Source organism: Anas acuta, chromosome 1, assembly GCF_963932015.1.
Source record: "Anas acuta chromosome 1, bAnaAcu1.1, whole genome shotgun sequence".
Taxonomy (NCBI): Eukaryota; Metazoa; Chordata; class Aves; order Anseriformes; family Anatidae; genus Anas; species Anas acuta.
In genome coordinates, this window is record NC_088979.1 from 163,152,295 (window position 1) to 163,177,465 (window position 25,171).

At 36.4% G+C, this 25,171-nt stretch overlaps 1 protein-coding gene across 1 annotated transcript in view; it reads right to left on the minus strand.

The window, feature by feature from the left end:
- OTOGL (otogelin like) overlaps positions 1–25,171 on the minus strand; it is a 98,740-nt gene that overhangs the window by 32,826 nt on the left and 40,743 nt on the right. Inside the window, exons 26-34 of the mRNA XM_068661245.1 lie at positions 16,373–16,507; positions 15,713–15,859; positions 13,905–14,024; positions 11,247–11,363; positions 8,218–8,374; positions 7,645–7,671; positions 3,702–3,869; positions 1,846–2,124; positions 1,086–1,203 (exon numbers count right to left, since the gene is read on the minus strand). Coding sequence (XP_068517346.1) covers positions 1,086–1,203; positions 1,846–2,124; positions 3,702–3,869; positions 7,645–7,671; positions 8,218–8,374; positions 11,247–11,363; positions 13,905–14,024; positions 15,713–15,859; positions 16,373–16,507 — 1,268 coding nt within the window. The remainder of the gene's footprint in view (positions 1–1,085; positions 1,204–1,845; positions 2,125–3,701; positions 3,870–7,644; positions 7,672–8,217; positions 8,375–11,246; positions 11,364–13,904; positions 14,025–15,712; positions 15,860–16,372; positions 16,508–25,171) is intronic.

The window sequence follows — 25,171 nt, forward strand, 5'->3', positions numbered from 1 at the left end:
GAATTATGAGTTATATTAAGGTCAATGAGACAGCACAATTCTGTTTCTAAATTGTTAATAATCAATTATTTGCATATACTGATGGATGTGATGGCTTTGGAGCACTCTGCTTCCACAAACAGGTGGAAGTTCAGGTGCCTAAGCTGAACAGATTCCAACAGGACCAAGAACTTAACTTGCAAGAGTGCTGTTTTGCCCAGATATGTTCATTTCAGATATAAAGATATTTAGACTGACTCTATAAAAAGTCTCATTCAAGTCTATATATTATCTTACCTTTTAATTATGGGGGGAATTTTAATAATAAAATTATTCAATAAACAACAAGTGTGCCAATACAGAAAAAATGTAAAAATAGCAAGACAGGAAATTAGTTATATTAGAAATAACCCTAACTACAGATTGTGTAGGCCCATGGAGATAATCTGAAATTCAAAATATCATTTCTTTTCCACCGGATTTTGTGTCTTGAGTTTTTAGACATATTTTCTTTTGGTTTATTTATAAAAATTCACTTTCCATAGATGCTGGGGAGATCCATGGAAACAGGAAAGCTTTTTACTAAGACTAACAAACTAACACCAGCAGGGTAAAATCCCTCCTGTCATGCCAAAGACCATCTTTTAGTATAAAGTTCCATCCTCTCACAGGAGAGGGCGTCATTCACCCTAACTATTCCTCTAGCTTTTGGTCTCAAACTTTTAACCACCAGAAGGATTAAATCAGTTACAGTATCATGAGACACTAGTTTAGGATTTGAATATATAATATCCATTGAAGGGAACAGAGTTCATTTCATTTAATATATGTCAACCTAGCACTACAAGAAGCTAATCCCCTAGGCTAAATACAAACCCTTTTATTCTTTGTTCCTTATGACAAAAGATCATATGTAAACAAGAATATATAAGATGGAAAACAAGTGGCTTGTTGCAAATGTTTTCACACTAATTGTGAGAGTTGCTATTGAAATTTGGATGACTAAAAATTAATGGACATTGCAGCTGAAGTAATTTTCAGAAAACATACTGTATGAACATTAAATCAAAAAATATAGCAGTAATATTGAGCTTAATTTGACTTACGGAGGAAGAAATTTACATGCTATTCCTTCAGGATCACTACATGTTTTAAAACAAGGATTAGCACAAGGTTCATATCTCCATTCACACATCCTTCTATAAGGCACAGAGGCACTGAGTTCTGAGAAAGAAGAAGGTATTATTTATTGGTTTAGTAGTGAAAAAAAAAATACTATAAATTTATAGTATTTTTTATATCCTTGGAATTTTCAGAAAAATGTAAAAAAGGACAACCCGGTATGGAAATATTCAAAAACTTTAACAGGTGAGATTTTGTTCATTTATGTCATTTGAATAAGCATTTTAAATTCAGTCAAGGTAAAAGACACTGAAACATCAAAGTTACAAACAACTACTCATTTTTCACAACATATTCTGTTTAAAAAGATCAGTTAAACATAGTCAAATACAGTGAATGTATTATTTGTTTCAGATGTGATACTGTTACTCAATTTGTTTAAGAAAAAAAAATAAAAGATATCTGTGGCTCAATAACAAGACACTAACATGCACTTTTTGTGACATGCCACATTTATTTTGAAAGAACAAAACAATGACAATATAATCAAAAGATAAAGTGTTCTTTGTATCTGAAAATAATAATAATAATAATAATAACATTTGGATGTAGAATGGAAGACAAAGACAGAATAGTAATTAAGAATAGGATAAAAATACTTTTTATTATTGCTAACGCATGAGAAATCCTCTGAAGGCAAGCAGAAGAAATCAAACTTATCCCTGCGGGTTATGCAAAATTTACCTTCAATACTAAAGCTACTTAGACGTTTGAATTCTTCCGAGTCATCGTACTTTGCCACTTTAACACCAGATGATGTGAGAATGATGAAAAAGCCTTTTTTACTGTGCAGTTCGAAGGCACTGAGCCCTGGACTCCAGAGGCCATGGTGGTGGAAAAACGTGGCTCGTCTCCGAAAGGAGGCACTTGCCTGCCACTGTTCCAGCCCAATGGTTTCATTAGCATGTATGTACAGAAAGTAGTTTGGCCTTTCAGCAGATTCAAGGGAAACAAGGGAGAGAGCTTTGACAAAATAAATAAATAAATAAATAAATAAATGTAAATTAATAGCAAACTTTTCATAGAAAACAGTCTGAAAGTGAGATTCAATCTATACATTGGCTGAGTGGCTCCTTTCAAACACCTGCTTTATAGAAAAATAAATAAATTATCTATGGTATGGAAAAGGTAGAAATGCAGGTCAAAAAGAAACTTCAAGTGATCACATAATGCAGAGCTCACCAAAGAGCTAATCAGATAAAACTACATTCTGCCTACTACTACCAGCCTTCAAAATAATTCATAAGCAGTCTCAGCTTGGGATATGCTCAAATGGAGATAGTTTTTCCTAAGCTTTGGACATCCAACTGTTCAACTGCAATGAAATTTGTTTAGTAAGTAACATCGCAAATTCTGTAAGATCATGCTTTACTTCATCTTCATGTCAAGCTCTTTTTACATGCAGTCATATCCAGAAATACAGTAAGAAAACTCATGGGCAAATAAAAGACTTAACCCTCTGTTTTTTCTACTCCTCCCGAAAATGGAATGTGACGAATATTCTCTGAGAGTTTAAGAACTTAGAATAAGGCTGACTTCAGAGGTGACTGTTTGTCACCTTAAATACAATCTAACAGTATCTTTAATCTAGATGAGCACTACCTCATCCCTCACAAATATGATAACTGTGTACTGCACAGACATAATGAATATTTTACTTATACTTGACACTGGTTGGAAAATTGGACAAGACTGAACTAATTCTTCTATTTTATACACTTTCTGTTTTTAAAGTTGTAGCTAAAAACCTACATGGAAAATTGTCCACAGCTTGTGCCTACAGTTTCAAATTTTATAGTAAGTACAGCCCTTCTCCACGTTGACTTTTGAGGGTTTAGAATTTTGTCAAAATATTAAATTCTGTAACTACAGAAAGCAATGAGAAAGTCAGTATTGACTTCAGTGGCACAAACTCAGTGTACATGAAGAAAAGAAAACATATGCAGAAGGCAGAAGGTAAAATATTAAAACATCTATTTTTGTATATATTGGTTGGGTCTGTCTCTGATAAATGAAGAATAGACTTTAGGAATAGCTGTTGACCTAAGAAACTTCCTTCTACATTATATTGAGATACTGTTCACTAATAATGCAGGAGCCAAATCGGTTGTTCTAATTTGCATGCTTTATGGTGCATTAATAGTCACAAAAAAAGAACAGATAGAAAAGAAATTATTTTACTGGAGACAAAATTTTCTTCACTGATCTTCAGAATTGTTATTTTTTAGAGACATATGCAAATTTTTCTATTTTATGGTTATACAATCTAATTACATTTTTCTCAAGAAGGAATTCTTCACTCACATTTTGCAGCATATATAAAACAATTTCTGAAAAGTCAGCTTTAGAGCTGGCAGGTATGTTTTTCAATATTTTTTTCCAAAAAGTCAGTATTCGTCCTCAAAAGTCCTCACTTCATTGTTATTACTCTAATAACTAAAAATAACTAGGCTATTTTAGGTTTAGAAGGTGCAGCAAAAAACATTCATATAATTTGAAAAATACGTATTGACATTCACAGTAATGTTGAGAACACTTACATAAATCTTTATCTTTGAAAAGACCTGGAGTTATCATGAAACTGAAAAATACATTTCCATATGCTCCAGTTCTAGGCAGGGGAAATATCCTTCTACTAGATACATTAGCTCCTATAATTGTGTCATTTTCTCCAGAACTTGCCAAAATATAGGGTCCTTCACCAAGCCCTAAGGGAAGAAAAACCAAATTTTAAAAGAAAAAACAATCCTACTTGCATAACATACAAAACTTAAGCCTTAGCTGACATAATATATTACCTTAAATGTTTCACCTTACCTGGAATCAAATATTTTATGAACTACAGCTCAATGCCTCAAGGTATTATGCTGGAGTAGGTCTGTATCTATCTGTTCAAGGTACTCCGTTCCTCTTTGCTTGCTTTCCAGAACAGAATTGATACAAAGTGAGCATAAAGTGTGGGAAGCGACCTTCATAAAATGGCACATGCAAGAAAGCAATCTGGGTTGCCTTTGTGTAGTATTTTGTCTTTCATGTGTCCTTATTTCCATATTTTGTAATATCAACAGAGTAACTTTAATATTATTCCCCAAATAGACACTGAAACTACTCCAATATCTACAAGGCAATTAAAAAAGAAGGCTGTAATTGAACTTTTGGCAGCACCCTTGCTTAAGCAGTTGTCTAGTTCATCTTCTCCCACAGACCACTTGCTTCTGTCCCCTTACAGCCCCATGTATTATGCCATCCTAAGTACTTCATCAGTAAACTAATCCCACTGAAAAATGACCAGCTAAATTTTCCAGTCTGGTTCAGCACATAGTCATCCAAAAGTTCATGCCAATATAGTGGTGACAACAACTTCAGCTGGTACTGTTGCCAAAATGCTGCTGTCCCAACTATGCCCCAGACATCCTATAACATACCCCTAAAGCTATTTCTGCGGGGCTGGAAAGGCTCACGGGGATACACTGAGATATAACAGCATCATTCTTTGTCACTATACCCCACTGAAAGAACCAAGAGCAGCATACTTCTAAGACCTTGCTTTGTGAGTAATAAACAAGCTTTGTAAATTTTGAGAAAGCTTTTAATCCTTTAATACCAGTGAGAAGACTGAACCCCTATCCTAACCTAGAACATCTGCTCTCTGATATGACTCTTCTAAGAGGGAAGAACTTATCTTAATAATGAGATTTGGCTTTGCTAGAAGTTAAACACCATTTTCTGAAGAGAACTGCAAGAAAATAACCAGTGTTTTTATAATGAAGCTATGCTAGAGTTTGTATACACTGGAAGCTCACAAACTTGCCACAATGTGATCCCTTTTATGGAAGTAGCAAGTCAATTACTGACTCTACCCTAAATCATGGGATGTTCATCCCCGCGTACTAACAGACATTTTGCCTGTGACTTCAGCAAAAGCAGGACTAAGCTGTTACTGAGAAAGTTTCCACAAATGTTCAACAGTTTGACATCATGCAGAACAAAAAAGAAATCAGAGGAAGAGCCATGCCACACACCAGAAGGTGTTTTGACGGCATTCAATGGTCAACACATACTGCCCTTGATTTTCTTACTACTTTTTAAGTAAGACAAAATTCCACATTGCAAGGAATATTGTAGAAAGCCAGGTATACCTAGCAATATCTAAATTCTGCTAAAGTAGAGGGTTGGACTGCTCTACAGCAGAAAAGTATTGTCTACTGTATGATGCTCATTACAGGCTGCAAATTGCTAAAAAGGATGTATCGAAAGTCACATTTGTGTGATTGCAGTTAGCCAGTTTTCCCTTCTTTTTTAATATCTCACTTCCTACAAATGCTTGCACAGTATCCAAATCTATGACAGGATGCCACAAGAAGTTTATTGAATGAATACTACTCTCATTCTAAGGCGTTAATTACTTTACAGTACAGGAGTTAGTTACTTTACGGTAGAGTACTTGTGAGACCAGTGTAGAGAATCATGTATCTTACCAATTTCAAAATGTAATAGGTCTCATTTCTGAATTCTGGAGCACAAGAACAAGCTAACTTTCTTCTAGAGCTTCTCCCTGACTTCAAAAATGTGCTGCATGACACAGCAATCCACCCACATGCTGAACATGTTGAGGTTATGAATTGAGACATTAGGAAACACTAGGATTATTTAACACAGTTGGGTCACTGACCTTCACCCATTAAAAGTAGAAACAAACCAGTTATAACTACACATGCGAAGTCGAAGAATCATCCCATCAGTTGGTTCAACCAAATTCTTGATTGAATTAGTGCAAACTCTTTTATATGACAATATAAGAAGGAAAATCAAAACAAAACAAGCCAATTTAGAATAAAACCCAATAGCATAACTTAATAAGTGTGACAAATATTCATAAAATATGAGGGTTTTCTTTTTCTTTTCTTTTCTTTTTTTTTTTTTTTTTCCCCTAAAAATCCTATCAGATTAATGATGATGATGATGATTAATCTTAACTCAGTATCATCAGAGATGCATTATGTCTACACCATTCCTTTCTGGATAAAAAGACTTAAATGTCACAACACCAAAGGCAATTAGTTCAGTGGGGTGAAAATTCAAATGGTAATAACCATATATATCATTGTTAGATGCACAACAATGCGTCAATATCTGAATCCCTCAATAACGTGAGATTCACACATTAATTCACTGTTTTAATTCACACCAGACAATTCCCAAATAATATATCAGATATTGCACAGAAAACAAACAAACAAACAAACAAATGCAGTATTTTTAGATACCTATAGCAGAACTGAATGGAAGAAACCCCAAAAAATAACGGGAATGGTGGGTTTCCTTAATCATCAACCAAATCTTTCATGTTTTAACATCCCACGTGCAATATCCAGTTTCCATATATTTTATTTTGTTCTCACAGATATTGTAGCACAACACCAGTAAACAGACAGTGTCAAAAAGTAATTTTGTGCAGATTCATCCTGTGAAACTCAAGAATACAAGGCATGTGTTCAAGTACTTGCCTCCAGTGACACTTTACTGTATCTGCCTAAGCAGAGGAAAACACCTTTGTTACAAATCAATGGTTATGTTGCAAAATATAGTCAGTATAGTGACATAATGATATTAAATGAGCAAGGAATATGTGGCAAATTACATATTTGTCACATATCCTATCTAATGGATCTGAAGGTCCAGAGAGCTCAAGTGATTGTGACTATGTAACCCTACCCTAGGGAACAGGGAGCACAGAAATGAGATAACCTCCAACACTGCTGCAGCTTATAGAGACTCTTCCCAGCACAAGCTATAACTGGTTTTTTCTGTGTGCAGTGTATTATATTTCATCTGAGATTCCAGATGTGTGTTTTTACTTACAAGTAAGTTGTTGCCATGCTCCCACTGTCTCTGGACATACAGCAGAAAGACTCATGGAGACTTGCTTTGCTAACTTGCTGAGCTCACTGAACTCATATACTCAAATCAAGAATCCAAACAAATAAATAAATAAACCAATAGATAAATCATAACAACTAAAGAGATATAGAGATATAAACTAAATCATAACAGCTAAAGAGAGATATTACCAAATTAAATGTTTGTTTCAGGTTTATTCTGAGTGAACCAATATAAGACAAGTGTGTCTTGTTTTTTTTTGTTTTTTTTTTTGTTTGTTTGTTTGTTTGTTTTAAAGAGAAACAAAATAATAGGTGGGGAAAAAAGTATTTCAAAATAGCATAGTACAGAAAGAAAGATGATAGTATGTCAAAAACACCTTCCATATTCTAGAGCGGTCAGTGTGAGAAATCACTGGTTTTTAATCAATGGCCTGCAACTGAGTGCTTTATAAAAACAGATTTGATGTTGTAATTAAGGAATACAGATTTGTTTCTAGCATATAGCTAGGTGTTATACTAGCAAACATGAAGCCTAAGTGTTTTCAACAAGGTATATAAAAACCAGGATGAATCAAAGAGAGTAATATTAAGTACTACATACCTTGATTGTAATATTCACAGTCAAAAGCTAAAAAAAAAAATAAAATATATTATTACTATAAAGTAACAATAGAGTTCATGCTTACCTTCACCCTAAAAATGTAAAATTCACTTTTATCAGAGGAAGTTTCATTTTCTGTAATGTATTTCAACTAGTGACTTTATTTCTTCTGGCTTTTATTCAGTGACATAGAGCTATATTTGAATAGATGTGCCAGGATAGCAGACCAGAAGCACTAATTATTCTATAGCTAAGAACTCTTCCCACTGCCAGTGAAAAGTAGTACAGATTGAATCTCTTTGCTACCCCACACAGAATCCTGGGCATCCCCCACAATCGTGTGCCTGTGTCTTTCCAACAGCCTCTCAGAAAACCAGTCCTCTTAAGGAAGATCGTATATTCAGGTGTTTAGCAGTTAACACACAGGCTGCTTGAAAAAAAAAAAAAATAAAATAAAATAAAGTGTATCTATTATCCACCTGCTTCTGTCAGATTCTTGTTTTGGGAAGAGAAAAGCCAAAGATGTCCCTTTCTCTGAGTGGGCTCTGGTGTGAGGCCAGCCCAGGTACATACCACAGAGAGAGGGAGATCGCCAGTGTATCACTGCTCCCTGCTGGCAGCACTTGTGGGCATAAGCTGCAATACTGGTACACAAACATTCACAGTCCCCGCCAAGATTGCAGTTACATGTATCTGTATGACAGTTTTTGACAAAGGAAGTCACATCAATCTGGAAAAAAAGAAAGGGGGAGGTGGGGAGAGAGAGCAGGTGACTTTATTGCATGAGCTGTACAAATTCCTGTTGCACAATTTTCAGCAGGAGTACTACTTCTGTAAGGAGTCTCTGAAGTAATTTACCACAAATATAAGGCATTTTCTAAGGTTTGGATACAATTCTTTATAAAAAGTGCACTGTGAATGACCATTTTGTACCTACCTTACAGATCAAAAGAAAAATTTAACTGGTGACTATTAACAAGTATGAATGTCTACACTTTCTGTTTGTTCATTCTGAAGAGCATGTTGAACGTGACAGTTCTGTTTTCATAAAGCAAATGCTGCCACCTATAGCCATCCTGTCAGTTTTGCATGAGGAATAGCAAAACCAGAGCTGCAACTGATGATTGAGTAATTAAAGTAGTAATGTTTAGAGGGGCTTTTGGTCAGGAAAAGAAAGCTTGAGCACTTGGTGAAATTTTGCAGAAAAAAAAATATATTCTGCATTTATCAAGTTTTAATATAATTTGTCCAAAAATCTTCATTAGCTCAGGCACTCACTTTGCTGCTCTAAAACCTTACTGCAGTCCCAAATTTAATAGCATGATACTGATACAGTATTTCTTGGATTTAAATCACCTTTGTTGTAATATCGAGTTGATCTCAAAAACAAACAAACGAACAAAAAAAAAAACACAAAAAAAAACAACAACAACAAAAAAAACATTCTTACTCAACACATAGGAACTTTAAAACAATGCATTTCTTCAGTTTAGAATCATTTATAGACTCTAATCTATCTCAGCTGTAGAGCACTCCAATGGCACTCATCAGATTTCAGATTACCCAAATACCGCCACAGCAACAAGGCAGCACTTATGTAACATTGAGACAACTTCTCAGCTGGCAGCTGCTAGACACTGGCAGAGATAAGATGATCATTTTTCTGCCTTTAGTGCTTGGAGAGAGATGCCATTTTGCTTTCAATCTTTTTCTTGTTTTGAAAACCAGTGGGTCAGGGACATGAGCATTAGCTCCGTTGAAAATGGATGTAGTAACTTAGCAGGAATCACAAATCAGCAGAGTGGCTCTAGAGTTCAGCCTGTCTCCCATTCGCAGAACAGCATCTCTCCACTTTTGTGACAAGCTGGGAAGCTAGGGTCAAAGCTCCTGCTGAGTTCAGGAGTTATGAGGAAGACCTTTCTTTCTGCAAGTGTCAGGGCTCCCCTCAGGGAGCTCAGTGCTCAGCCAGGCAATTGCAATCCATCAGTCACTGCCAGCCAGAGATGCGAGATTTTGTCTCCCTTAAAATGGGGTTTTCCAGCCTACGCTGAACACACAGGCTGCCTGTCCTAGAGAAGGATCTTGCCCCTATGCACAGTAGTATCCTCCACTGCCCGCACAACAGGAGCAACTGCAAGAGCACAGCTCCATGCACCTCCTGAGACTCACAACTACACCTTCTGTTCCTCCCAGGCCTCCAGTGTCTGTCTCGGCTTGTATGTTTTTTTTCCTTGGAACCACTTTCCCTGCCTGTGCTGCCAGTAGTTAGGCAGGTATCTTTGATAGGAAGTCACAGTACCTTTCAAAAGAGCAGTATTTTTCACATGCTAACGAAGAGGTTGTAAAAACACCTGAAAGATGTTTACTTTAAAAGCTGTCTCATACAAGATGGATGTGCATATGAAAATACCTGACAACTGATTAAATGCCATGTTTTGCACCTGACATGAATTTCTTAATATCAGTATGCTAAATTCTTGGAATAATAATTGAAAATGTTAATCACAACATGGGTAAGATACGGGAAACAAATGTTCAAGAGAAAATGTCTTTCTTTAAGAGTTATTATAATACAGGTCCTCAAAAACTCTCAAAAGTTCCATTTTTATTTATTGCTTTCCACTTTGAAAATACACTCATCACTGTGTTCTCAGGCACATGCTCAAAAAATTCTTCACATAGTAACCAAAGTCAACATTAATAAATTTCCTGGGTTAAGCTTCTGCAACCTCCTCTTCAGGCAAATTCCTCACTATGTTGATATCAAACTTCAGTCCTGAAAGTCAGGAGGTTCAGCTGAGACATCTAACAATCTCATTTAATATTAATAGTCATAAAGAAAAACAGACTGAAACAAAATGTCATAGTGAGTCTTGCCTGCACAGGTGTTAAGAAGCACCTCCAATTACTGAATACCTTTGGGAGGCTAAAATCAGAAAGAGGTATAAATGTAATGAGCACATCATGCGTTGATAAAGGGTGAATTATGATGGAATAAAAGATTCCCACACAAACTGTTGTCGTCCCCATCTCATTTAGACTGATCTTAAGGACATTCTTGTAACTCAAGTTCCAAGCTCAGCCAGGTATTGGGGAAACAAGGACACCATACCATGGAGTTTTGATAAAAAGCAGATGATAACCTGTCAGCCAATTAAAAATACTGATAGCTCTGAAGTTAAAATCTTGCTCTCTCATATTTCTTTCTATATTGAGCAGAACAGTTAACAAAATAAAACCATTTTAGATAAGCTGGAGGCACATTACACAAATGTTTATTTTAGAAACCTATGATATACACAAAAGCCTTTAAAGTGCAGTTACCTATATAAATAAAATATATAAATAAAGCCTAAAGAGAACAGAACTCTGATTGTCCTGTCTACTAACTCATGACTCCCAGTTACCACCATAATGTTTAGGCTCCAGTTTTGATAGGAACAAGGAGCTCTGCTCAAACATAGCCCACCCACATAGTAGCAGAGCTCTACTAAGTATCCTCCATGGCATTCAGGCAGAGGGGAATGGCAAAAAGAAATTAATTACTGGAATTTTAATGTTTTCCTATTTGAGAGCAAATCTGGGTTATTTAATAAACTTACCACATTGCGACAAGGTGCGAAAACATCACTGTATAAAATTGAGCATTCCTTTTTCGCATAAGGGAACTTGCTCTGATGTACCTCACATGGTCTTAGTGTTTCATTTGGGCTCTTGCACTTAAAAGCAAACAAAACCATCACAAACATTTTACACAAAGATGTGTTTACCATGGACTCAGGTACACTATATGCATCCTACATGTACATTTCAATACTTGCATACTCAGAAAACTCATATAATGTTTACATGCTATTTTCTCCATCTTCTTCTTCCCCTGATTTGTTGTTATAATTGAAAACATTTGAACAAAACAGAATCTTTGTGTTTTGTTCTGAAGTACTAAAATGTTCCTGCTGTCTGCTCAGTGTATGAAGACAAAATGTTTTCTTTGTGACACACTATAATCATTACCAGAGCAACCAACTGTAACATCACAAACAAATACATGGTCCAAATCCATCTCTGGTGGTTTTGCACTGACTTTAAATGGAGGCACACTACAGATGGCTTTAGCCCTGTAAGTTCAAATAAAGAAGCAGCGGTAGGAAGAGAGCAACACATAAAAAAATAGAGTCAAAGATTATCATGATAACTCAAAAGGGCTGAGATACAGCTCCCTCTCTTTAAGTCTCTCTTCAAGAAGAAAAACAAAATGAACAGAAAAATATAACCAAAATGACACTCAGCTCAGAAAACACAAGTTCATCCAAAAGCATACTCCCTTGGTGCAGCAGAGAAGCCCAGGAGACGGCAGTGATGGATCTATAGGCAGAGTTGGGGTGTTGTGGCACAGCCTCAGCTGCAGAGCAGTCGCCCAGCACACTGCCCTCCTGTGCGGGTGCTCCGATAGTGCTGTGTGGGGATGTGCTGCCACTCCCCAGAGGGAGAAACCCTGGAAGCATCCCACACGCCTCACCGTGCCAATGCCGGCATGTTTGCCAGTAGCAGAGTTGGGTTGTAGGCCTCCAGTTACCAAATACGCCTTTCCAGTGTTTAGATTACACAGGAAGGATGACCAGGATACCTCTCTGCAAAGGCCAGAGCTCCTTTCTGAAAAATGTCCTAATGATGCCTACTGAGAAGGCAGATGCAGTGCCAAGGCTGCCTGAGCACAGGCTGCCTACTAGGCCAGTAATGAATTCAGGTCCTCCGTGCTTTGGCAGCCACAGAGACTGGAAGATTATATGAGATTTTACAAAAATATATGGCCTCAAAAAGGCAAGTGCAAGTTTGGGTTGGTTAAGCAAAGGTCATAAAACTCCAGAAGTTCATGTTAGGTTCAAATTGTGCAAACACTGTGCCGTTTATTAAAGCAACCACTGAACCCACTGAACAGATAATTTGAAAAAAAAAATATATATATATATATATATATATATATATACGGGATTGGAACCAAAAACATATCTTTATTTTTTTTATGGAATAAAACCCAAAGCCTCCCAGTTACACTTGCTTCTTCAAGTATTTTTTTCAAAGGGAAGAGAGCAAATGGAGAGCTAGTCTCTGGGACCCCTCCTCGTACCCTGCTAACCCTGGCTCTGAGTCATCAACACTCAGTGCTCAGCCAAGATGAACACTTTCAGTGTTCACTGTGTAGGAGCCAACACATTTCCCTTGCTTGGTCACAGGATTAAAAGATTTTATGTGGTGTAATATAGATCCAAAAGGAGAGATTGAGGGAGAAAAACCTCAAAGGCTTTCTTCCAAAGCAGAAGAGAGATCATATTCTTTCATGAGGTGAGAGATTCTGGTTCAATTTCCTTCTCTGAGTCAGGGAGAGAACAGATTAAAAACTGGGTCTTGCAGGGATCCTAAGGGAGTGTTTAACAAATATTGATTTATCAGGAGGTTCACAATGCTATAAAACCTTTCTCCTCAGCACAAATGAATAAAATACCTATTCTTCTGTGTTATAAAACACAGTTGCACAGTTGCTCTCTCCAGCCTCTTCCCTCCTCCTCTGAAAGCTAATGGGTTGTGCCTGATGCTGTTCTTGCCTTTTCTCTCCCACCACTTCACCACTGCTGCTTCATCAGTTTGCTTTCTGATTACAAACTACAATCAAAAAAGATCACTGACTGAACGTGAATGTACATTTTATAGCTTCCTTGGCATAGCTCCTCCTTTGAATTTCTGTCTTGTGCTGTGGAGAAAGCCCCTTCTGCATTCACTTGTATGCAGGCAGCCTTGGAGGGCTGATGACACCTCCTTCTCCAGTTTATTCTTTCAAATCCTATTTGCTTCAGTATTCAACATCCAAAAAATTACAATTGCTTTTAAAATTGGTATGAATCTAAATATCAAAAGCATTTTATCTAAATTTGTAGAAAACTGAAATCCAGACAGCATCATTAGTTATCCAATGATAATTAGTTATCATTGATACAGGGATCAGTGTATCCTTACCTAAAAAGATTGGATTGTTTCATTTAAATTCAGTTTATGTTTCTTTCATTTAAATTCAGTATACACTTCTTACAATGTAAGGCATTATTAACACATCTCATACCTACAGACATAAAAATTCAAATATCCTCGTGCATACAGACCATCAGTTTAGAAAATCCCTGTACTTCATGTACTAATAATCTATTCTTTATAAATTAAAATTAATGACTTTTTTTTTCTGAATTTTAACTAGACATGGAACTTACCTGTCCTAATACCCAGCTGTCTCCAAATACCTGTGCATTTCTCACCTCCATGTTGTTGGATGTAGTTAGATCATTTGAAGTGTATTTGTCAAAATTTCCACACAAACCTGCCAGTTTACCCTAAACAAGAAGGATTTATTTTTTACATATACTGATAGTCAATAATCAGTATGGACTATATTTGTAAAGTAAAATATTCTTAAACTGTAAAAGGTGAATGCAACTCTGACTTAGACTTGGAAAATATCTGATATTATGTGATGCTTACAGTAACCAATTGCAAATAACTTTCAATAGAAATTTCTTCATGTTTCCCAGAACTTGCTCTAACTACAAAGTAAGAACTTAGTAATATTTTCTTCTGAAAGCTTAGTACTACATACAATCCAGAAGTCAAAAGTTCAGGTGAATTACCTTGTAATTTTGCAGCCTGTCTAGTTGTTATGATTAAAACTCACTGCCTCTAATTTTAGATCACATAGCAAGAACATTCATAACAGCAGTTATGAAAGAGGCAACTGCAACATTCTTGTGTTTAGGGAAGTGCTGCTGATGAACATACATATATGCATACATGCACATATAGATACATGCAGGAAAAGATACTTCTGCATGATAATACAATGTAGAGCTGGGTTTCTGTGGTGCTCCAGCTCACTCTAATCATTTTTTTCATAATGAATGCTGCAGACCTTATCTTACTAAACTGGAGCCTAAGGAAAAAACAGTTGCTAGAAACAGAAGGAACTTGAAGTATTGCTGCATCTGCATGCAACTTTTAGATCTTAGCCTCTTGTTAGCTTACTGTAAAATAGGAAAAGAATTTTTCATCATCATTATTATGTGTATTGATGGTTGATAAATCTGCAAGCAAGCATCTTATGGCTATTGAGAAAAAAGCCTACAATAATGTTGCTTTAAAATAATATTAGATGGTTATTATAACTTTGACCTACACTTCAAAATACCTGATGCTGTTTTCTAGCATGGTGCACTTTCTCTTCTTTTACTGTAAACTGTTCTCTCTCAGTACATGCACTCATAGCTAAAATGGAGCAGGGATGTAATTATTGAAAGTGCAGATTAAGTTACTCCATTAGAACTCATGGATTGAGCTGCAGATGCACCAAGGCATACAGATGATGATGTAGAAAAGGACTAGAGAAGAACAACTGGAAAGATAAAGAGCCTCATTCTTCCCTGCATCATTACCTAACTGTGTCACAGGATGCTTATGAGGTTTAAGTGCAAGTTCTTGTCTAGATCCTTTCCCATCTCTCTCTCTCTTTTTTTTTTTTTTTTTATTTAATTGATACCCTTGATACCCAAGACGAGACACCATCTGTTCACTATATCTCAGGGTGCAGTTCCACCATCAACCTAACACAATCTGTGGTAAAAAACTGCTTTCTTCCATGTTGCTAGCTAAGCATTTCCTGTGTTTCTTTTCCACTATTTTCAGCAATTACAAAAACATACACTTAACTAGGTAACTCAAAACAAATCCTCTTTTCCCACCCCAAATTAACTTTGAGTCAGAGCTAAATCACTTGCATTGCAAGGCTGCGATGTGTGGAGCATCAGAGTAAACATGCGTATAGGAACAACCCCTTCTCTTCAGCACTTCAGTCATTAAATTGTATCCTCAGGCACTTCTTACCTGTGAAATGCTAGCAGCTGAACACCTATATCACTAGGAAAGTTAGTCATGAAGAAAAGGCAATCACAGTAATACAAGAAGATATCACACTAGTAACATTGAGAACTACACAAAATCTCAGTTGATTTTTTTTTTTTTTTTGGCTCACCTTCCATCGAGGTCCAACTTTAATATGCATCATGGTCTTCTTATCCCACAGAATTGTAATGTCCTGTTCTGGAAAGTGTATCACAGTATAATATCCAGCCTTCCACAGCTGATAGTTAGATTTGTTTTCCTGTCCCCTTAAGACATTCTGACAGAAATGAATATTTTTTAATATCTAATAAAGTAACTCTACCAAGGTATGCAGCCAATTAAGAATGTAAAGTGTATAGTGAATAATATTGTACCTGTAGCATATAACAGAATCAATACTATTACTATAAAGGTTGTTTAATACTTTGATACATGTATTCTGCCTTCTTCGATATTATGCCTTTTGGATCATTCAAGTTTGTTTTTATTAGATACTTTGGTTTCTCTTCAAAAAAAAACAAAAAAAAAAAAACAAAAAACAGAGAGAAACAAACAAATGCCAGTATGGTTTGACTCCTTGAGGCTTTTGAGCAGTCTTCTTTGTGAGACAAATAAAACTCAGAGAAAAAAAAATGATAAAGTAAGATTTTTCCTGGGAGCTGCTGTGTATTTGAGGCCTAGGCATTTGTGCTGCATTAACCCAGACTGAGATATTTTCCAAAAATATGCTCCTTTAGAGTTGTAACTTCTATCTTAAAAAGCAACCCAAAAAGGAAAGAAAATAACTAACCTGCTTCTCAGAAGGTTCGCTGAAATAAATCTCAACGTCTCCAACAGTGATGAAAATATTCTTAGAGCAAACAATATCATTATCAAAGCACTTTTTGTTCTGAGCAATTATAGATATGTTTGAGTTATCTGTGCTCTGCAACATGAAGAAGAAATCATTTTACTTATAGATACAATTGCATTTAATTCCTGCAGATTTATTCCAGCCTCATAATCACAAAAACAAAAACAAACAAACAAAAAAGTTGAATATGTTAGTGTTTTCACATCTTTGAAATTAAATTCAAGAAAAAAACACCAATCAAGGAACTTCATTTTTAAATTCAAAGATGAACCTTCAAGAAACTTGGACTTTGGATTTAAGCACAAAGAACCGTTTTGTTCAGCTATGAGTCCTCTTTCTGAGGACCTCAGGAACTCATAGGATCAAACTATCCCTAAACTAAGAATCTAGTTTAGTCTTGCAAAATGTGCTCATACGTGGAATCCAATACTTACTGCACAGTCTGGTTGTCATAATTGAGACGTGCTATAAAAAGAGCTGTATTTTTAAACCAAGGTACTTGAGATCAAGCTGTTCATATTTTTAAAGCCAAGAAACCTACCATCAGTCAGTAGTAGATAAAACAATTTTCATACAACCATCTATAAAAATGTACGAAGCTGTGAGTCATACTCAACATTACTAGAGTGGGGAATCATTTCTGATGACATTTTTTTAATTATTATTATTTTTTAACATTTAGAGCTATTGTCCAGAGACCAGTGATATTATCAGTGTTGATAAAACTGCGACAAATAAAAATCAAGTTATTATTACTGTTACTATTTTTTTTCTTTTATTTCAATTCTGTACCAACCCTTGCAGGACAACAAGAAACAGTAGCTGTAGGACAGACTCAAGAGGGTTATCCATAAAAAACATATAACCATTAACCATAAAAGCCAGTAACAGTGCTTCTGAAATCAGCTCAATTTATGATCACATTGAGTCCTATAGTCATTACAGACCTGTGACAGACATGAAATAAAAATCTTGGAGGTGGCAAGTTCTATATAAGGGCACTTAGTCATTCAGTCACATATGAGACACTTGGGTAGTGCTGCAAACAAAAAGATGTTTAAACTTCTCTTCTCACTCCCACCCTCCTTTAACCTCTCTCTGAGAACACAACTAGCTAGAACTAATTGCAGATGCTAATGAGCATAGTGGGCAAGATGGGAATGGTGGCTCTCAGCAGCTTGCCAGTGCTGGGAACTCTTGGCTCCCAGTGATGTTCTTGGAGAGCTCCACTCAGCCACAAGGGGAGGGACCCCTGCCCCTGCCCTGGTCTGTGCCCTCAGCACCTCTCCCCAGAGCTTTGCTCCCTCCCTTCAGCAGTGTACCCCAAAATGTGCAGGGAGCATACCCCTAACTACTCCCTGCCTGTCTTACCCATATTCATTCTGCATTCATCGAAGTTCAAAAATAAAAACCATATCAGCAATTTTTCCTTACCAGTGAGAAACTGCATAGAGAAAATATTCCTGCTGCAGGAAGCAGCTTTTTTTCTTTTTTTCCTTTAATAAAAATCAAGGTGTTTTAAAGAACACTTTCAATCCAAAACCACACAAAAAAAAAAAAAAAAAAAAAAAAATCCTAGATGATGGTACGTGTAGAGGTGTTTTTGTTGCCACACAGAGGAGGTGCTCTACAGCTTTGCAGCCCTGAGTCTAGCATGATCCACAAACCAGAGAATGATGCTGCTTGGCACAGAGAAGACTACAAGTGTGAGTGGATGCGATGAATATGAGATCCAGTAGATGCCAGCAAGCTTTTTTACCCTAACACCAGGGTGTAAGAAACAAGTGGGTGGTGTGTGCCAGCAATCAGCTGGGAACACAGTGGTTAAGGTGGGCTAAGCAGGGTCTAGAAGCCAGTGGTGAGGGGCCGCAGGAAAGCAGCTCTGCTCCTCACCATTTAGCAGGGGAGCACAGTTCAAAAGTACTGGAAGCTTTGGGGTAGAGCGAGGTTCATCTGTCCTGTCCTGCAGTAAAGTTGTTTTAGGTTGCACTCGGAATAAAATTGGTCGCTACCTTTTTGGGAAATGCACTATGTTTTAATTAAGCCAGGCTTACTGCTGGAGCCCATCCAGTAATTATTCCCCTCCGAGTCAGATAACAGCCCAGAGCATTTTGGGATTTATTGGAGGTGATGTGGTAAATTAAAAAGGAGACAAACTCATTAGTTTGGTAGATAGGATGCAAGTCGATACCTTCTATGCTGGCCAAGGGAAAAGTGAGCAAGGAAGCTACCCCCCTGCCATGAGTCAGTTCAGAAAGGGGCTTAGCTTGCAGTCTGCAGATCTAATTGATGCCTGGAACATTACGGGCTGTTTTCATTGCAAAGTTCATTCCTCTTCAGTTAGCTTAGCCTCAGCAAAAGGGGGTACTCTGAGTTAATGGGGAAGCAATGTCTTCACTGTAAGGAAAGAGATGGAGGGTTTTATTTTAAATAAGGATTGTTAATTCAGGCTAATTATCCCACAGTAAAAATACACCTTTTTTGGCAATGAAGACAAGTTCTTGGAGCAGCATTGGGTAACTGTACTAGCTATGCTAATCAAAACTGCTGCCTGTGCCTTCTGACAGTCCAGGCCAATCCCTTCAGCAGAACAGCATCAACATACTCGAGACAGAAGTTTTTGTGTATGGTTGGGATTTGAGCCAAGGGCAAAAGTTGAGTTATATTTCAAGTTAACTCTGCAGCAGAGAGAAGCCTGGAGACAGGGAGTGTTTTGCTGACCAAAGCCAGAACAGGGAGTCCTGAAGACATGTGAAGTACTTCCTTACTTGTAGGACTTCATGTTGGTGTTAAATTACTGGAAATGGTGCAGGATGGAAATGCAGTTCAATAGAACTATGCGTAAACAGACATTTAAGAAAAAAAAAAAAAAGGTTTACATTAAATACTGAATCTTCTGTACTTTGTCTCTTTCCAATTAAATCTTAGACCTAAAACAAATTTAAGAACAGATATCTCTTATGGATCAAAACTTTCAAGACAAGATTTCCTTTACTTACGCACCTTTGCCATTCTCTCCATACAACTCAGTAAAAATGGTTCTTTTCCCACCCATGCAATACCATCTAAATTCAAAGTTGATTACACCATGGCTACAATGGGCTTCAAATTAGTCTGTAGCTGCTGTATGAGCAGCCTCTGCTATCAGCAAGGAAGAAAAGTACGGTTGAAATATAGTGCTTAACTATTGCCAATGCAGAAGAAAGAACAAGGACTATTTAGATAAAGTGAGGATTGTCTTTTACTAAAAACAGTGAGGTCTTGGGGAAACCACTGGAGCTCTTAGGGACTGTGACATAAGTGATAATGATCGATTTCTATCTCTCTAATCTGTGCTGGATCCACACACAGGTATGAAAACCAGCTTTTGTCAATGCTGTTGGAAGAAATGTCTGAGTAGGCACTTGGAGCAGGTCTAATAAATAACAAGGTGTTATTTCCTCCTTTCTTTCTCTCTCTCTCTCTCTTTCTTTCTTTCTCTCTTTCTTTCTCTCTCTTTCTCTCTCTCTCCTTCACTCTCTTTCTCTTTCTCTCTCTCTTTCCTTCTCTTTCTCTCTCTCTTCTTTCTTTTTTTCTCTCTTTCTCTCTCCTTCTCTCCTCTTTTTTTTTTTTTTTTTTTTTCCACAGCCTTTCCAAGGCAGAGTTGCTCTTTACCTTTTTAGGTAAAATGCACCCGACAGGGGATGTACTACAGTTCATCATGTGAAACCTACTTACGCTGACAGAAACTAGAAATAAAATGGTTTTCCCACTGCAAGAGTATCTTCCCACGTAAATTACCATATCCAGCCTGTTCCAACTTAATATCAGTTTCTTTGTGATAACATGGAGTTGCCAAGCAACAAGGAAGACAGAGTCACAGATCTGGGCAGTCAGTCAAGCGCTCATTGTCAGTCCTGCTTCTCAGAACATTCTTTTTCTAGACTTCACTGCACTTTTTTCCATATTTCTTCCTATCCAAAAAAACATGGTCCTTTCCATTTTTTTTAGTAGCGCTTGGGAATGCTAGGGCTTATTTTTGTTAGAAACTTTCTATTTCAATATCCCAGCAGAAATTTCTATCAACCAACAACAGCACTGTGCAGCATACTTACATAACGAAACTGAAGCCTGGGATGAGATGATTTACGGGGGCTGTATTTATTTCTTTCAAAGGTTCATTAAAATCTCTCTAATTTGTCAGTATGAAGACTTCTTTTCTGTTATTGATATGCTGCCTTCCTTTGTTGTTGTTGTTTGTTTGTTTCCTACAATATGCTAACTTGCAAACTAAGTTGCCCACAAAAGCATCTAGGGACATACTGTAAACTAGACAGAGATAGATCGGCCCCATTTTCCTTTTGTTTTCATGACTCATTGGAGATTTTTCATATATAGCTGCAAACACAAATACATGCCAAAAGCTCCAAAACAATGAAAAAAAAATACACATTATTCTTAAAAGTATATATATATATATATATATATTTCTCCTTCCTGTATATTTTAAGAGAAATGCTATTAGTTCTGTTCAGACAAGCTTTCAGGAAACTCAGAATTAGTCTGATGGTCGTTTAGAGTGTTCTGAATTCCTTCTGAATGAATTTAACATTCAAAAACATTGCTTCAGCAACCTTGATGCAAGGGGGAGTAAAGCATCTTATCCTAGGTTTAGTGAGCACTTCAGCATAAATATTAAAGTGGTTTTGGAGACCAGCCATATAATTTGGCACCTGACGTGATCTTTCTGTTAGTTTATTGTACCATTTTCTAGGGTGGTTCATATCCAGATAATCTTTAAAAATACATTAGTTATTCAAAATTCATTCACAGATGACACCAAGAAGCATCTCTGATTGAAAGGCTTCTTTTTGTTTTGCTTTTATGATAATTTCTCCTATACCGTTCCAAAATGATACACATACATTCTGTATAACTACATAATACCTGCTTATCCTGAACAAATTTGTACCATCAGTTTTCAATATTTGAATACCATAGGTATTCATAACATAGGTATTCAAATATTGGAGCAATATTATTCAAAGTCAGCAGATGGCACTGATACACACTGTCTCAGTTTAGGAGAAAACCTGCATGAGATTTTGGATACAATATTATAGGAAAGAGAGAAGTTGTCCTCTCACAGGAGAGAGAAAAGGAATAGTAATATTATTTATTTTCCCACTTATGTTATTTCTATATAAGTATACAAAAACACACTTAGGAACTATGAACCTAAAAGAGATAAATTGCTCATATACATACAAAATTTTTTTAATTCCATCAGTGTCTTCTACAGTGGCAGACTATGTGATTATTTGCACTTAAAATATGGCAAAGAAATTTGCAATGAGTCTGTGCGATATGACACATTCCTGTTACTGCCATACAATTGAGTAAAGACGGAGGAGAGCAACACTAAATAGAATCACTGAAGAAAATTCAAAGGGAGAGAGATTATCCCAGCTACTGACTCACTCTCAAACTGCTTCCAGATGTCTGCTAATGCATTCATGATAACTCCTTTCTATTTCTTTAAAAGAGATTCCCAAAATTATAAACCTCAGGCAGCATGAACTCTCAACAACTCTTGAGAAAGATCATTACAAGTATGCATACATGTATACAAGCAACAGAAAAAATAGATCATCATATCAGTTTTTATTTATTATAGAGATATTTAGTTGTAATTTTATGGCAGTCTAGAGTTGTTGGGTGTTCTTGCATTTAATCAGTAACACTTTTTAAATCCAAATAAATTTCATAATTCTTCTGCTAATAATGTAAAGTACGTAACGGGGAAAATTTTACTTGATACACTTCATAACCTTTTCTTCTAAGACAGCACTTCTGAATTTTTAAAAAATTGATGAAATCAAGTAGAGATAGCTAGAATGGGTTTGGTTTTTCTTTTTAATATTTTAAGATAAATGCACTAAAGAGGTTTAAGAAAAGATCCTTTAAAAAACAGATTTTCTTTTGTTCCACTTATTTAGCTTTGCATGTTTATGCCGGCAGACCTGCTTTTGCACAGGTCACATTACTGTAATCCTTTTCTAATTAAAAATTAGATATTCTGAAGATTGAGGATTTGGGAACATTAAAATATTTGTTTCCAAGTGACACAGTCTGCAGCATAAGCTGTTCTGATATATAAACCAGCAGCACAGTTGGTGATGTTATTTTTACATATCTACATAACTATTTATATGAGACTTATTTGTATTGTACTGGTATTGTTTTATTAATAAGTGCACAATAAATGTAAATATTTTATCACTATTCATTTGCAATGATAAAACATAATAGAACAGAAAACAGAAAAGGACAGGACATAGTGGTGATAAATTCGCCTTTCTGACCTCTAGCAAACTATGGCAGGAACTAGAAAACTGGAAATTGCAAGAAAACTTTTTATTTATTTATTTTTAATATAAGGAATGTTAAATGTGCTAACTTACACTGCTATAGGCTTAAGTCTTATATCCATACAAAAATACTCATATCCTGAACTAAACCAAAGTAAATTTAGTTCACATCTCTCACTGACAACAGCGAGCATCAGAGGCCATAAAATGCTAAGTAGCACCTATGGGTGACACGCCTGAGCACCTCCTACTTCAAAGATGGCAACAGGCTTCCATTGCACTGCTGACAACGTACCATAGAGCTTCCTGAAACAGCAGCACATGGTGCTATTTTTTCCTCAACTTTTACTGCTCTAACAATAGGATGTGGGCAGCAACAGTCCACAAAGCTTTACCCACCAGAGGTGTCCCAACTGAGACAGCCATTCTTACAGTGATCTGACTTTTTGGGCAACTATCAGATGATAATATTTTAGAGTTGGTATGACCGAAGAGCTGATGGATGCTGAATATAAACAGAAATCCAAGGTGAAAAGGTCACTTTCTTCAAGCTGGGTGGTTACTACATGGCAAGGCCCACAGAAAGAGGATCTAACTTATGAGTCATACCATGCTCCTCCGAATTGCCAAACTCATGGCAAGAAACTTTTCCCCAAGCCTTTCCTGGAAACCTTCCATGCTAATCCGCACAAATTGAAAGAAATCTTTCCTTTGTTGGAGAATAAAAGTGATTCATTCACTGCATAATTTAATGGTCTGAAGAATCAGGTGTTGGAGACAGAAAGGCATGTAGAGGTAATTGAGTCTGAAATCATTGATCTGGAGAAAATGGAACCAGAGCATAAATCCATTGCCAAGTGTAATCAAATCTTCTGCTCACAGAAGGGATAAAACAAATGGAAAAACACAAACAAGCCAACATTATCTGAGCTCTGTGCTGCCCAGCTGAAGAGTAGGATGGAAAGGGATGTCTCCCACAGGGACCTGGCTACTGTCTTTTGCAGGATTTCCATAGACCCAGAAAAAAAGGGGGCATCCAGAATGGTTTCCTCTAAAATAATAGGACTGATGAAAAACAAACTGTTGGTGTTCTTTGCAACTAGAGCAAGGCAAAAAACTCACAATAAATAATATTTTCCCAGAATAGTAATGTCCTTTTTTGGACACTAATTTGCACAGAAACTGTCAAGAAACACATTGTTATTTCTATGCAGTTACTGTTGATATAAATTACTTGAAAAGTGGTTTAGGTGGATATATTTTGGTATATCACTTACTCGTGAAAGCCTTTGATGGAAAGTAGCTTTGAGGATTATATAGGTTAATTAAAAAAATAAAGATGTTCTGATTACAATCCCATGTTACAATTTTATTCCCTGAATAAAAGAACTTTTAGAGTCAGGTTTCCAATTTAAAGCACCTATGATTTCATATTCAATATTGTTTCCCTTTAAAACCCCCAGCCTGTTAAAAGAAAATTATTTTCTTAACTATGAACAGTTCATTTCACGATGTTGGTTAACTGAATCTGCAGCTGTAATCCTCTATGGGGTGACCAACAGCAAGCAGAATGTGTTAATTTTACCAGCAGGCTATGAGAGAGATCATGAAGATACTACTACATTCTATAGGTTTGCTAATTTAATGGGTCTACAGACTGTCTGACACAAATGATGTTGAAAAAAGACACACCAAAAAATATATATACATAAATATTCAATAAGGGGAAGTGGGATAAAGGCTACTTCTGCCTCCTCAGATGTGACAAATGAATAATTGAAAAGTGGTTGCTTTGTGTGTGGTTGCTGCAGTTTATATACAGTCATTTAACAAATTTAGTAACCACATATATCAGCAAGTAACAGGTAAAAGATTATCACTGCATCAAACAACTTCTGTATTAAGCATTCTAATAAAGAGGGCATAAACTAGGAGCTTCATAGTTGTCTCAATTTATAAAAGAAGGGATATGGAAAAAAGGAGCTTCCTTACTATATTCCTGAGGGCAGACCCACTATCTAACACAAGGGACACAGGACAATCATTTGGAAAAATGGGATACTGGTTTAGTTGATCACGTATGTTTTGTTAAATGAACTTCTTTCTCAACAAATGGGCTCCCATGTGGTGACTCTTGAACCTTCTAATTGGTACAACATGCCAATTATTTGATCAAATGTCTGGTTGTTGTTTTCATAATCCTCCAACACATTAAAACCAGTGGCAACTTTGTCTTTAAAAGAGACTTCATGGTTGCATCAAAGTGATTTAGAAAGTGACTAACATGGCCAAACCCATGGTCCCTCTAAATTCCCCTTGCAGATTTCACCAAATCAGAGAAAATATAAATCTGCTCCTCAGAAGAGAACAATTCTGAGGGGCTCCG